Source organism: Thunnus thynnus, chromosome 6, assembly GCF_963924715.1.
Source record: "Thunnus thynnus chromosome 6, fThuThy2.1, whole genome shotgun sequence".
Lineage (NCBI taxonomy): Eukaryota > Metazoa > Chordata > Actinopteri > Scombriformes > Scombridae > Thunnus > Thunnus thynnus.
The window spans coordinates 31732987-31746954 of NC_089522.1; the positions used below are offsets into that span (position 1 = coordinate 31732987).

Genomic DNA, 13968 nt, shown 5'->3' on the forward strand with positions numbered 1-13968 from the left:
ATCTCTGACATGTAAAACCTTGGAGCAGATGGGCTACAGCAACATTAGACCACAGCAGGTGTCACTTCTGTCAGCTAAGAACAGGAAACTGAGGCTACAATTCTCACAAGCTCACCAAAATTGGACAGTAGAAGACCGGAGAAACATTGCCTTGTCTGAAGAGTCTCGGTTTCTACTGTGACTTGGCAGATTTGGATCCATCCTGCCTTGTATCTACGGTTCAGGCTGCTGGTGGTGTAATGGTGGCACTTTGGGCCCTTTAATAGCAATTGATCATCGTTTAAAAGCCACATACCTACCTGATTACTGTTGCTGACCATGTGTAACCATCTCCTTGTAGCTACTTCCAGCAGTATAACACGCCATGTCAGAAAGCAAAACTCATCTCAAACTAGTTTCTTGAACATGACAATGAGTTCACTGTACTCAAATGACCTCCACAGTCACCAGATCTCTATCCAGTGGAGCACCTTTGGGGATGTGGTGGAATGGGAGATTAGCATCATGGATGTGCAGCCGACAAATCTGCAGCAACTGCATGATGCTATCATGTCAATCACGGACTGAAATCTCTGAGAAATGTTTCCAGCAACTTCTTTAATTTATGCCACAAAGAACTGAGGCAGTTCTGAAGGCAAAAAGGGGATCCGACCTGGTATTGGCAAGATGTTATAAAGTGGCCAGTGAGTGTATATATGGACGTATTTCCTCATCCAGGGGAGGAGGGTGGATGGAGGCATTAAACTAACACTGGATTTTGCCACAGGAGTCTGCTGTCCTGTTTCCAGCCACAAGTCAGGACAGTTTTTTAAATACTGTAACTATAATCGTCCCCTAACCTTAACCCTGTGGTTATTATTGTAGCCATGATGACGAAGGTGGCGTAACTTTAAGGAAGTAGTAACTTTAACCCACACCACGTTTCTCTGACCTCAACAAAGTGATCATTTTAACCCAAATCATGATCTTTCCTAACTGTAAAATGTCACTAAACAAAAATCCTGAGGATATAATGTTCACTTTGGTAAACATGTCATCATCCCAACACACTGAATCACTGGAGGACTGACCTAAAAGATGTGGTTTAAAAAATATTTTTGTTGTTTTGCAGAGAAATGTGATGACTGAGCAGCTGCACATTACCTGCATGGATTTTATCAGCTGCCCAATCACAGACCTGCACTACCTGAAGGGAGAGTAAAGGGAGTCTGAAAAAACCTAAATATTCAGTTCATGAGTGAAGCAGCAAATCTTCCAGTTGGAGAAACTAGAATCAGATCAAGTTTTTATAACAAACAACCAACTGACAGTCTGTTATTAAACCCCCAGATTCACAGAAATACAGTTAACATCCCACAACCCTATTACGGATTAAAAAACAATATATTTGATTATTTTATTGTTATTGTTATTATATAACAAATTTAGTATCATATAATAGAATCACACATCTGGAACTGAAGAAACAATATTTAGTCCCTCATGTAGGAAGGTAAAATCACAGAAAATATGATCATAAAGGGAAGATTTTGTGAATAAAAAGAAAACTAAAATTGTACAAAGTTTGCTTTGTGGTTCAAAATGTTAAATATGCAAAAAAACAACTCAAAAGACCTCCTGAGAGCCGTCTGAAACATAATGTGATCAGATAAATGAACCATAAACGAATTAGTCCACATATCTGAGGCTTTCTGCAGCCAGATGATAAAAATCTGAGTCTCCCCAACAAATTAACTGTAAATGTGACATTTCCTTAAAGATACTGAACCAGCTGAACTGATACCGATCGGGTTTATATCAATCAGCCCGCTGATGAATGAAACGAAGGCTGGAGCTGCTGAAGGTCTGAAAAGTGAAGCGGAGGACAGAAGGCTGCAGACGGCAGGTCTGAACACGAACCAACAGGACACAGGAATGTGTGGAGGGGAGGAGGGGGAGAGCCGAAATAACAGAAGGGAGGAGAGGAGGAGGCCATTTGTCAGAACATTTGGTGTGTGTGTGTGTGTGTGTGTGTGTTTGTGTGTGTGTGTGTGTACTAACAGGAAGCAGTAACACGTCATTACCATCAGAAAACAACCACTTTCTCTGCTGCAGCAAACATAAACTAATCACTAAGTGCTTTGATGCCCAAACATGTAGCTGGCTTAAAATTTGTCAAAAGACGCTGCATTTGTGCAGACACATCTGAAAGGTTTATGCTAGATGTACTAGTTCTGTAAGGTGTACCTGGTCATATTCTGATTTTAATTAGCCTTTCTTTTCTTTGTGTGACAATATGGTCAATTACGGATGACGTTGCACCTCTAAAAACTAAGTTTATTTCTGGTAAAACAAAAGCACTTTGCAGCAAATCTGAGCACAAGTGGCATAAGATCAAATTGCAGGTTTATTATAATATGCTCAGTAAATATAACAAGGAAATAAAAAAATCTACACTAGCACTACTTTTCTCAAATTAATACTGAAAATTCTCTGTTTTGCACAATTGATAAATTGGTTAATCCTCTTAGACAAATACCTGCTGAGCACCACTCTTCAGACAAATTTAATGACTTTGCCTCATACTTTAAATATAAATTTCCAATTTTAGGAATAATATTGTGGCTTCCTCTGTTGGTGGGTGTGCCGTCTCTTCTTCCGCTGTCTTAATTCAGTGCCCACGTGCTCTGTCCAACTTTGCTCTTATTCAACATAGTGAACTACAAGAAGTGGTGCAGCAGTGAAGTTATGCAATATGTGCTCTTGACCCAATGCCTACTAAGTTCAGAAATGTTTTCAGTTGTTTTGGTAGATGATGTCCTTTAGATTGTTAATGCCTTCCTACTGGCTGAACTCTTCCCCACAAGTCTCAAACATGCTGTTATAACACCATTGTGTTTTTTTAAGAACTACAGACCAATCACAAACCTTCCTTTTCTAGGAAAAAATCTTAAAAAGATTGTATACCAACAATTACATATGTATCTGTTATATAACAATTTGTTTGACATTGACCAATCTGGTTTCAGAGTTAACCACAGTACAGAAACCGCCCCGGTCAGATTTCAAGTCAAGTCAAGTCAGTTTTATTTATATAGCGCCAAAACACAACAGAAGTTTTCTCAGGGTACTTTTCACGTAGAACAGCTCTAGACTCTTTAATTTACAGAGACCCAACATTCCCCCATGAGCAGCACTTGGCGACAGCAGCAAGGAAAAACTCTCCTTTAACAGGAAGAAACTTCGAGCAGGACTAGACTCTAGGTGGGCGGCCATCTGCCTTGACCGGTTGTGTTGACAGAGAAAGAGGGGGAGAGGGGAGAGAGACACAGAGAAGCACAGCAACAACAACAATAATAATAGAAATATGACTAATAATAATAGTGGTAGCATTGGGTGTCAAGCTGGACCAAGTGGACAGCAGGCAGTCAGCAACCAAAGGTCACCTGCAAAACAAGAAAGCACAAAATTCTGGGGAGGATGCCAAGTTAATAACATGCATTAATGGTGCATGAATACATACAGATGGAGAGGAGGAGGAGGAGAGGAAGAGAGGAGCTCAGTGAATCATGGGAAGTCCCCCTGGCAGTCTAGGCCTAGTCTAGGCGAGCTTGGTTGTCCTTAACTATAAGCGTTATTAAAAAGGAAAGTTTTAAGCCTGCTCTTAAACGTAGAGAGGGTGTAGAGAGGAGCCTGATAGCTGAAGGCTCTGACTCACATTCTACTTTTGGAGACTGTAGGAACCACCAGTAAGCTGCATTCTGGGAGTGCAGTTTTCTAATGGGGTAATAGGGTACTATGAGCTCTTTTAGATGTGATGGTGCCTGATCATTAAGGGCTTTGTAGGTGAGAAGAAGGATTTTAAATTCTTTTCTGGATTTTACAGGGAGAAATGTGATCTCTTTACCTAGTTTTTGTCAGTACACATGCAGCTGCATTCTGGACCAGCTGGAGAGTCTTTAGAGACTTGTTGAGGAAGCCTGATAATAAAGAATTGCAATAATCCAGCCTAGAAGTAACAAATGCGTGAACTAGTTTTTCTGCATCTTTTTGAGAGTTGTTAATAATGTTAAAATTATCTCAGACAACCATAAAGTTTTATATTCTTGTACTTCTTGACCTCAGTGCAGCCTTTGACATAGTTGACCATATAATTCTATTTCAGTGCCTAGAACACTGTTTCCCGTCTTACTGGAAGATCTTTTTCTGTTTCTGTTGGAAAGTTTGAATCAGTTGAAGTCGGCATTCCCCAGGGAGTCCCACAAGGGTCCATTTTTGGTTCCCTGCTGTTTAATTTGTATATGCTCCCACTTGGGTCCATCGTTCAGTTATAGAATATTTCACTCCTATGCTGATGACACACCGTTATACATATCTGTCTCTACCAACAACCTTAGACCAATGAATGACCTCATCCAGTGCATTGTAGATATCAAATTTTACAGCTAAATGAGGACAAAACAGAGACTTTTTTTTTAGTAGGTCTGAAGGCTTTGAAGCACCAGCTCCACTCTTTGTTAACTCCCCTGTTGGTAAAACCTTGTAAGCATGCCAAACACTTGTGTGTAATTTTGGGTGCTGATCTTAACTTCCAGAAGCACATATCTAATATCTCCATGGCTGCCTTCTTTCATCTCAAAAATAGATCTAAAGTTAGATGCTTCCTGTCACAGTCAGACTCTGAAAATCTGGTTCATGTGTTTATTTCTAATAGACTTAATTACTGTAATTCACTTTTTGCTGGACTGACAAAGCAGGTGTTAAATAAACTCCAGCTCATTCGGAAAGCTGCAGCCAGAGTATTAACTAAAAACCAACAGGTTTGAACACATCACTCCCATTTTCTCTTCACTGGCTCCCAGTTAAACAAAGACTTGATTTAAAAAATACTTCTTATTGCTTTAAATCTATGAACGGCTCCTTCCTACATTGCTGACATGCTCACTGAGTACACACCAGACAGATCCCCCTTAGATCATCAAACAAAGGTCTCCTCACTATACCTAAACTCTAAATCAGCTCATGATGCCTTCAGTCATTACGCTCCTAATCTCTGGAATTCTCTATCACATGAACCGAGTTCTGCTCCAACAGTGTCTTCTTTTAAAAGAAGACTAAAAACACAAATCTTTTTTCACAAGCTTTTAGTTAGGTTTAAAATGTGTGGTTCACAGATTTGAGAATCAGTATTATTATTATTACTACTACTAGTAGTAGTAGTAGTAATAATAATATAATCCTTATCTTATTCCCTTTTTATTGTAATACCTTATCTTATGTCTGTATGTTTTTGTCAAGTATGCTTTTTGCCTATTTCCTTTTTTTGCTTTTTATCTTGAAGCACTTTGAGTCTACGCCTGTCGAAGGAAATGTGCTCTATAAATAAACTTGACTTGACTAAGTAAATTAGCAAAAGTCTTTTTCTCAGTTTCAGCCTCCGTCTAGACTAACAGATTTCTTCCTCCAGAGTGTGTAAATCTTAAAACGTCAGCTCGGTGTTTCAGTGTTTTAAGGAAATACTGAGCTTTTATAAAATGATGATGAAGCTGCCCAGTGAGGCTCTGTGTGGTGGGAAAGTTAGAGTCCCTCCAGAAGAAAACACATGATGTTCTCTACTCTGTGCAGCAGTTTTGTTTTTGCTGTTGTTGTTGTTGTTGCTGTTGTTGTTGTTGTTGTTGTCACTGTTGTTGTCATGTAAACTCTACAGAAAGCAGAAAGCTTGTGCTCTAAATCTGTCACTTGTTTGTTGCTTATCATCTTGTTCACATGCTGTGTCTCCTCAGCTGCTTTATTTCTACAGGTCGCTCCTTTAACTCTCCCTCTCTCTCTCTCTCTCTCTCTCGCTCTCTCTCTCCCTTTTCCTTTTTTATCGCTCATTTCCTCTTCCTGTTTCCTGTTCAGCTCTACTTCCTGTTCTCAGGGACTCTCAGTCTGTTGTCCTGAAGTCAGAGGACATTTTGTTCTCCCCAAGTCTGTGTCAAGGTTTTCAGAGAGGACAGAGGTCAAAGGTCAGGGGTCACGTGCTTCCGGAGCAGTCTAATTTATCGATGATTTATTGATCGATTTGGATCTCCATCAGCTGTCCACCGCTACTCTTCCACTAAGTCCACAGGAAAATAATAACTGCAGCAGTTTCATGTCATTATGTAACTCAGTCTCCACCCATAAACACATAACACAGATTCAATCAAATAAATTAAATCAATAAAACAAAGTAAAAGACTAGCAATAAAATCAGACAGTAAACAAGGGTTGTTTTTGGTTCTGGAAGAGGATGTGTGTTCAAACAAAAAGCAAAAGTTATTTACTTAGATTATTATTGGATAATTGGATAATTATTAAGATAAGACTTAATTGATCCCAGGGGGAAATTCATTCAAAGTAATCTTGTATGTGTTGATTATAGTCCGTATTATTGATCTGAATCTGCAAAATAACAAGTAACAAAATTTACCAAAAAAATGTAGTGGAGTAAGAAGTATAAAGTATGAAAAATACTTTAAGTAAAGAACAAGTACCTCAAAATTATAACTAAATGTACTTACTTTCAACCACTGGTATTCATTCATGTTCTCTCTTTATTTTATTTTATTTCCATTGGAACAGACGCTCGAGCTCAGCAACCACTCCTGTCACATTTCATAACATTTACAGCAGAAGAAGAAACACAGTTCTCGTGTTTGTTTGCAGATAACGGTTTCTCTGTCAGAGCTGTTTTGTCTACAGTCTTACACAGATAAACCTGCTGTGTGTGTGTGTGTGTGTGTGTGTGTGTGTGTGTGTGCGTGTTCTCAGCACTCTGTTCTCTCTACGTTTTTCCTCTAAAGTATTAAATCTTGGCCTTTCTCACTCTGTGTGTGTGACTGTAAGTCTGTTACAGGTCACATGATCTTTATCATAACTGTCCCCTTGACGTCTCTTCTGTTGAGGAAGAGTGATCCACACTCCTCTTCATCCTCTTCTTCTTCTGTTCTCTTCTCAGGTCAGATGCCCTGAAGACTGTTTAACTCCACCCACAGGCCAGACAGCTAACAGCTAACCCAGCTAACCAACCAACCAGCTAACCAGTAAACAGCCAACCAGTAAAGCAGTCGGTAAACCAGTCGGTGAAGCAGTCCTGTGGTCGGTGTTCAGGCTGTTGGATGGCCACAGGAGTGAACTACTGGAGCTCTTATGAACCCAGTTACAAGGTGAGAAACACACACAGGCGTGTTTATGTTCCTCATTGTTCCTGGTTGTTTCGGTGCCCACAAGAATCTGCTCAAATTTAAGACGCATGGCGAAACAGTTAAGCTACATACAATCAGCCTTTGTTTTAGTTTGTTCATTACAGTTTGCCGTTAGACTAACAATCGCGCTATGGTTACAACAAAGCAGCAGTGGATGGGAAGCTGCAGACAATACATTTGAAAATATCACATTTCTGCATGTTTATGCCTCCTGAACAGGTGTTTGGATAGTTACTGTCATTTATTTTTATTGCACAGTAACCAGCATAGTCATTGTATATCAGTATATAATATAACTGTCGTCACTCTCTGCATGTTTCTTGAAGAACCGAATAAAGAACCGACCTTAAAGGACACATAACATTCACATTTCCAGATCTGTATTTTTTAATCTGGGGCTCATTTAAAAAAAAAACTCCTTATTTATCTTCTACTGGTCCTTTATGCAGCCCCTCAGTTCAACCTCTGTCTGAAACAGGCCGATTTAGCTCCTGTCTCTTTAAGGCCCGCCTCCTGATGAGCCCACTCTGTTCTGATTGGTCAGCTTCAGTAAGCTTACAGCGGCTCTGGAAGCTATATAAACAAACATCAGATTTCACTTCTTTTTCTCATTCTTTACACAAAACTTCTCAAATACATCCGTACATGTTCGGGCCAGAATGCGGTTGAGCCAACATCATCTCATCAGCAAAGTAAAAAAAAAACATTGCAAATGAAGCATTAAAAGCAGATTAAAGCCCTGACTTTTGACTTACAGGCAGCATTTCTACAAACATTCACCTCAAGTTTTGCAGCAGTCAGGTGTCCATATGAGCAGTGAAAGAGATTTTCCTCACTGTAATCATTCCTCCTGTTCAGACTGGATATTAAAAGATCCTTCAAATGTGCTTTCAATGGAAGTGATGGAGGATAAAATCCACAGTGTGTCTACACAGTCATTTAAAAGTCTCTGTGAAGCTTATATTCAGCTTCATCAGTCTGAGTTAGTCATATCAAGTGGATATCTGACACATTTACAGTCTTTTTAGCATCAAATTCCCTCTTTGTGTTTCCTCGGACAGTGTTTCCCTGTTGAGCTGCAGGTGGAAGTATAGTAACAAAAAGAGGAACTTTGGCACTAAAAAGACTGTAACGTTGAAAGATATCTACTTGATTTGACTCATTTGGACGCTGAAGCTTCATATTAGCTTCAGATAAACTTTTAAATACATTAAAGTGCATTATAAAGGGATCTTCTAATGGTCAGTATGAACAGGAGGAATGATTACAGCAAGAAAAACATGTGTCAGTGTTTTTAAGACAGACTTTAAAATTGTGAACCGTCCTTTAATGTCTTTCTGTTGCATCAGGTCTAATTTAGCTGCACTTTATGCAGATCGGATGAACTGCGGCTCGTTTACATCTGACAGTAATTACGGACGTGTTTAGTAAATCTCTGCGCTGTTCTGCAGGTGAGTGAGTGTGTGTGGGGCGGAGAGCAGGAGTCGAGCAGTGAGGACGGAGGAGGCGGGGTCACATGGGAAACACAAGCCATGGAGGTCAAAGGTCAACTCATCTCAGCACCTGGTGAGAACAAACAGCATGATGTCATGTCAGAGACGTATCCTGCGGAGGTTACAGCATGATGACTCAGTGTTACCTGTGTGTGTGTGTGTGTGTGTGTGTGTGTGTGTGTGTGTGTGTGTGTGTGTGTGTGTGTGTGTGTGTGCAGACCCGCTCACCTGTCCAGACAGGAAGCAGAGGGAGCGAATGGCAGAGCTGCAGGAGAGGAGGCGGAGCCTGCAGGCGCTGCTAAGCACACGATTGGCTGAGCTGAGACGCATCTGTTTGCAGGAGGCGGTGAGTGATGTCATAGTTAAGAGAAGAATCGTGATTGGTCGAATGTCTCCTTGCAGTCCTGGTCCTGTCTGGTCATCACAAGACCCACCTTTTTATGTGGTCTTGGTCCGCACCAGAGTTTGATTGACAGCTTTCACATCAGCCAAAATGCAGCAGAGTTTGTGAAAACACCTGAAGGCTCTTTGGTCTGAAGCTTCTGCAAAATTAATGTAATGATGTATTATTAAAGTGAATTTTCCTGTGTTGTCATTGGTCAGGAACTGACAGGTGCGGTGCCCAGTGATTTCCCCCTGGAGGCGGGAGAGAAACCCCCCTGTGTCCGTCGCAGAGGTGGGACGTCCCGCACAGGAAACAGGAAGTGTAGAGCCGAGGTGAGGAGCTGATGTAGATCTTTGTGCTGACTGAAAGTCTGACAACAGAATAAAAAAAAAAAGCTGAGTCATCATTTCTCATTAACAAGTCAGATTAATTAAAGTCATGTCAGGTTTGTGATGTCATCAAGTTAAAAAGAATCAGTCAAACTGAACTGAGTCACGTCCAGTTCAATCAGATCAATTAAACTGATATCCATGAAGTTGACTTAGATAAATTAAAATAAATCAATATTACCAAAGAAATGCCTCCAAATTTCTGCCACAAACATCTTTAAACCGAGCTGCAAACATTCATATAAGGCCATGTCTGTTATTAAAGGAATCCACTTTTATTTGTGGAGCAGTTCTATTTTTCGAGTGGCATAAAATAGTTCTTATTAATAGATTTGGCAGTGGGGGACATGGGATGGAAACCATGTGAGACTCATTGGAAGATATGCGTAGCTCAGTTATGGACACGGTTACTTGACATGGAAGAAAGCAGACTGACAAGACAGATATTTATCTGGGATAAACAAACTATTGGCTCTTGGTCAAAATATGTGTGCACATTATTCTGCAGCTCTGGGTTTGGTGAGGCTTTTTTTAAATAATGAGAAACTCAATATTTGTTTGTTACAGTGTTAGAATTTCATTTAGCAGACGGTTTTAACCAAAGTAATGTAACATGAGAGTTGATACAACACAAGCAGGGATCAAGTCAGGAGAGAACAACGCGAGTTGTTCAAGTCTGATTGGAAGGTGCCAACAGGCAGTGCACTGAGGCAATGTATAGAGTGCATAGAAGCAGATAATCATTTTTATTATTATTATTATTATAAGTCCATCAGGTGCGGAAGTGTTTGCAAAAGAGCTGGGTCTTTAGATTTTCTTACAGATTTAAAGGGACTCTGTGGATCAAATGGAGTTTGGTAACTCGTTCCACCACCGGAGAGTCTAGCGAGTGACTTAAGGCCCTGTTGTGATGGTGGTACCAGGTTTTGCTTTTATTGGCAGAGTGTAGTGAGCAGGAGGGAGCGTACACCTGAATGAGGGAGTTCAGGTTGGTGGGAGCCATTTTAGTTGCTGTTTTGTAAGCGAGTGTCAAGGTTTTGAATTTGATGCGGGCAGCAACTGGGAGCCGGTGGAGGGGTATGAACAGTGGGGTGATGTACTGTTTTGGGCTGGTTGAAGACCAGATGCGCCACCTTGTTCTGGATCATCTTCAGAGGTTCGAATGTACATGCGGGGACGCCTGCCAGTAAGGAGTTGCAGTAGTCAATGTGTGATATTATTAGAGCCTGTACCAGGAGTTGTGCTGCATGCTCAGACAGGTAGGGTCTGATCTTCCTGATGTTGTACAGGGCAAATCGTCACAACCGAGCAATCAAGGCCACGAGAACCTTAAAGGTTAGTTGGTCATCAATCATGACACCCAAGTGTCAGGCAGACTTTGTAGCCATGAGTTGGGTTGATTCGAGCTGGATATTGATCTGTTGTTTTATAGAGGGACCAGCTGGGATGACAAGGAGCTCAGTCTTAGAGAGGTTAAGCTGAAGGTGGCACTCCTTGATCCATGCAAAGATATCAGCAAGGCATGACGAGATCTGAGCCGAGTCTTCCGGCGGGAACGATAGGAAGAGCTGGGTATCGTCAGTATGGCAATGGTATGAGAAAGCATGGGAGCGGATGATCGCACCAAGTGAGGTGGTGTACTGTTTATTGAGAAGAGAAGGGGACCCAGCACTGACCCTTGAGGAACCCCTGTGGATAAGCCAAACAGTTTAGACACTCCCGCCTCCAAGATACTGTAAAAGATCTCCCTGAGAGGCAGCACATGAACCACCGGAGGGCAGATCCTGAGATACCAAGTTCAGTGAGTGTGGAGAGGGGGATTTGGTGGTTAACCGTGTCAAAGGCAGCTGACAGATCTAGCAGCAATAGAGCTGATGACCGACCGGCAGCTTTCAAACTGAGCGGGGTAGAGTGTGGTTTTTTTTGAGCAGCAGGGTGACACGAGATTGCTTAAATGCAGCGGGGAACACAGCCGTTGTAAGCGAGGAATTGATGATGTGTGTGACTGCAGGGTTGAGGGCAGGCGAAATGGTCTGTAGGAGGTTGGATGGTAGGATTGCGTCCCTGTTAGCTGGCAGCGGTGGACTGAATTCATCAGGCTGAGAGAACTGGAACTGTTTGCTCAGAGCAAAGGTCAGTGAGCTGATGACATGTGGACTAAACCAAAACTACGTATATTTAGGATGATAAAAAATTAATATAGGGCTGAGAATTATGTTGTATATATTTTGTCTAAACAGCAGAAATCTCTCTGTGCCGAGCAAGGATCTGATATTTTACCACTAATAGTTGAAACTGGATGGTTTGTTAATCAAGAAAAGTGGATTTGTTCAGTGTGCTGTCTAAATGATATAGAAATTTAATTTATTTTTTGATTCCATGTTGTTTTCTACTGTCATTTTTACGGGGAACTGCACAATGCTTTGTTTGGTAAAATAAAAATAGATATTGATTTTGTAAATATGGATGAAACTGAGTTGGCTGTTCACATATGAAACATATAAATTAGCCTGTGAGAAGAGAAAAAAAACGCCTTTACTGAGATAATCTGTAGATATGTAATAGTTATTTTCTGTGAAAAGTTCATTTGTGATTATTTTTTTGTTCTTTTCTTTTTCCACATGCCTCTATATATGCTTTGTGTATGTTTTACTGGAAGATGCATGTTTTGTAAAATAGTGGAGTCTTGTAATCTCATGTGGGATGGGCCAGACGTTTGGCATGACACAGAAATAAAAATAACAATCTAATAATAATTTCTAATAATCTCTGTGCTGTAAGGATGCCCCCCACTGTTATTACAGTAAGCAATACGTTTGTTTCCATCCACCCGTTTTTATTTGCATATTCAATTTGCACATAAAAATACCTGAATGGCATTGCTAAAATTTAAAAAAAAAAAAGTCTCAAAATCTTGCAAAAACGTTTTCACGCTTAGCAGAGGTGTAAAAGTTGTCGTGTGGATAAAGAGCAAATATAAAAAGCCTTGGTGAATAACTTACTGAAGAGCTGAAAACATCAGATCTGTGTGGAGCGATGAGGAGGAGACTGTAACCTTCCTCACATTAATACATGAAACAAACAGAAATGTCATATTTCCTGCACGTTTTCCACACGGTTTACCATCGTTTGAGCTTTAACTGTTGCTCTTTTAATGACGGCGTGTCCTCTTCTGCAATAGTTTGATGGCACTGACTGCAGAATTACTGCCACCAGCTGTTTATCTCCTAACATTCACACAACATCAGTGGATGGAAACAAGCATTCACTACATTCTATACGGGTCATTTTCTCAAAATTTGGATGGAAACCTGGCTAGAAACCGACATTTCTAGATTTTTAGCGGCAGTGGAGCATTTCCACATTGTACGTAAGAATGTACATTTCTGTTTTCAGCTTTCCCAACATAAATCATTCATAACTGAACACAAAATGTTAAATAATATTAAATAAGAGCTGCACATGATGCCACACACTGCTTTTCTTTGTAATCGGTGAGACATTTGAGATCTTTCTGCCAGATTCACTTTGACACAGATTATTAAATGTGTGTGTGTGTGTGTGTGTGTGTGTGTGTGTGTGTGTGTGTGTGTGTGTGTGTGTGTGTGTGTGTATGTGTGTGTGTGTGTGTGTAGGAGGAGGATTCTCAGCGTTCAAAACCGAAGAAAACTTTATTCAGCGGAGCTCTGAGGAAACACAGCGACCCTGAACACAACACGCACACACAGACGCACACACACCACGGCAAGAGGACTGTACACAGAGGCTGCCACACAGGTAACACACACACACACACACACACACACACACACGTTGTCCTAGGTCACTTTTGGGGACATTATATATGTACCCTAACCCTAACCTTACCCACTGACCCAAAAATCAGCTTTTTCCCAATTGGGGACACAGCTTTTATCCCCAATTGGACAACTGGTCTTTAGTCCCCAAAAGTAGCCTATGACAGACCCAAACACCCACCCACCCTCACACACACACACATACACACACACACACACACATATTACTGGCAGTAGATGAGAAGCCATTGTTTCAGGAAGACGAGGAAACCTGCTTCTTCCTGCCTTTATCTGACTCCGTGTGTTTGTTTCCAGACGACACAGTGAGGTCAGAGAGCAGCTCGACATCAGACTCAACAGGACAGGACAATGGTAACACACACACGCACACACACACACACACACACACACACACACACACACACACACACACACACACACACACACACACACAGCTCCCCCTGCTGGCTGAAAACAACATTTCAGCTTCTAACCCTCAAAGCAAAACTTGATTATCAGTATTTGAATAATCAGTAATAAAAACACTGCACTCACCAAGTAGAAATCAGAGGTCTGGGAACATGGTGACATCACAGTGACATCACAAAAAAGAAGTCCGATGGGTCGGAAACATGGTTCAAACGATCAACAGTTTATTCCGATGATCTAAAGCATTTTATTAGGAGGTCAAACTGA

At 41.0% G+C, this 13968-nt stretch overlaps 1 protein-coding gene across 3 annotated transcripts in view; it reads left to right on the forward strand.

Annotated features, from left to right (window-relative positions):
• The window catches only part of ccdc120a (coiled-coil domain containing 120a), a 67064-nt gene that overhangs the window by 42772 nt on the left and 10324 nt on the right, over positions 1-13968 (forward strand). For all 3 annotated transcript variants that reach the window (XM_067593385.1, XM_067593386.1, XM_067593384.1), the window contains 6 exons: positions 6962-7169; positions 8660-8774; positions 8920-9047; positions 9305-9418; positions 13111-13252; positions 13588-13644. In XM_067593385.1, coding sequence (XP_067449486.1) covers positions 7122-7169; positions 8660-8774; positions 8920-9047; positions 9305-9418; positions 13111-13252; positions 13588-13644 — 604 coding nt within the window. In that variant the 5' untranslated portion in view covers positions 6962-7121. The remainder of the gene's footprint in view (positions 1-6961; positions 7170-8659; positions 8775-8919; positions 9048-9304; positions 9419-13110; positions 13253-13587; positions 13645-13968) is intronic.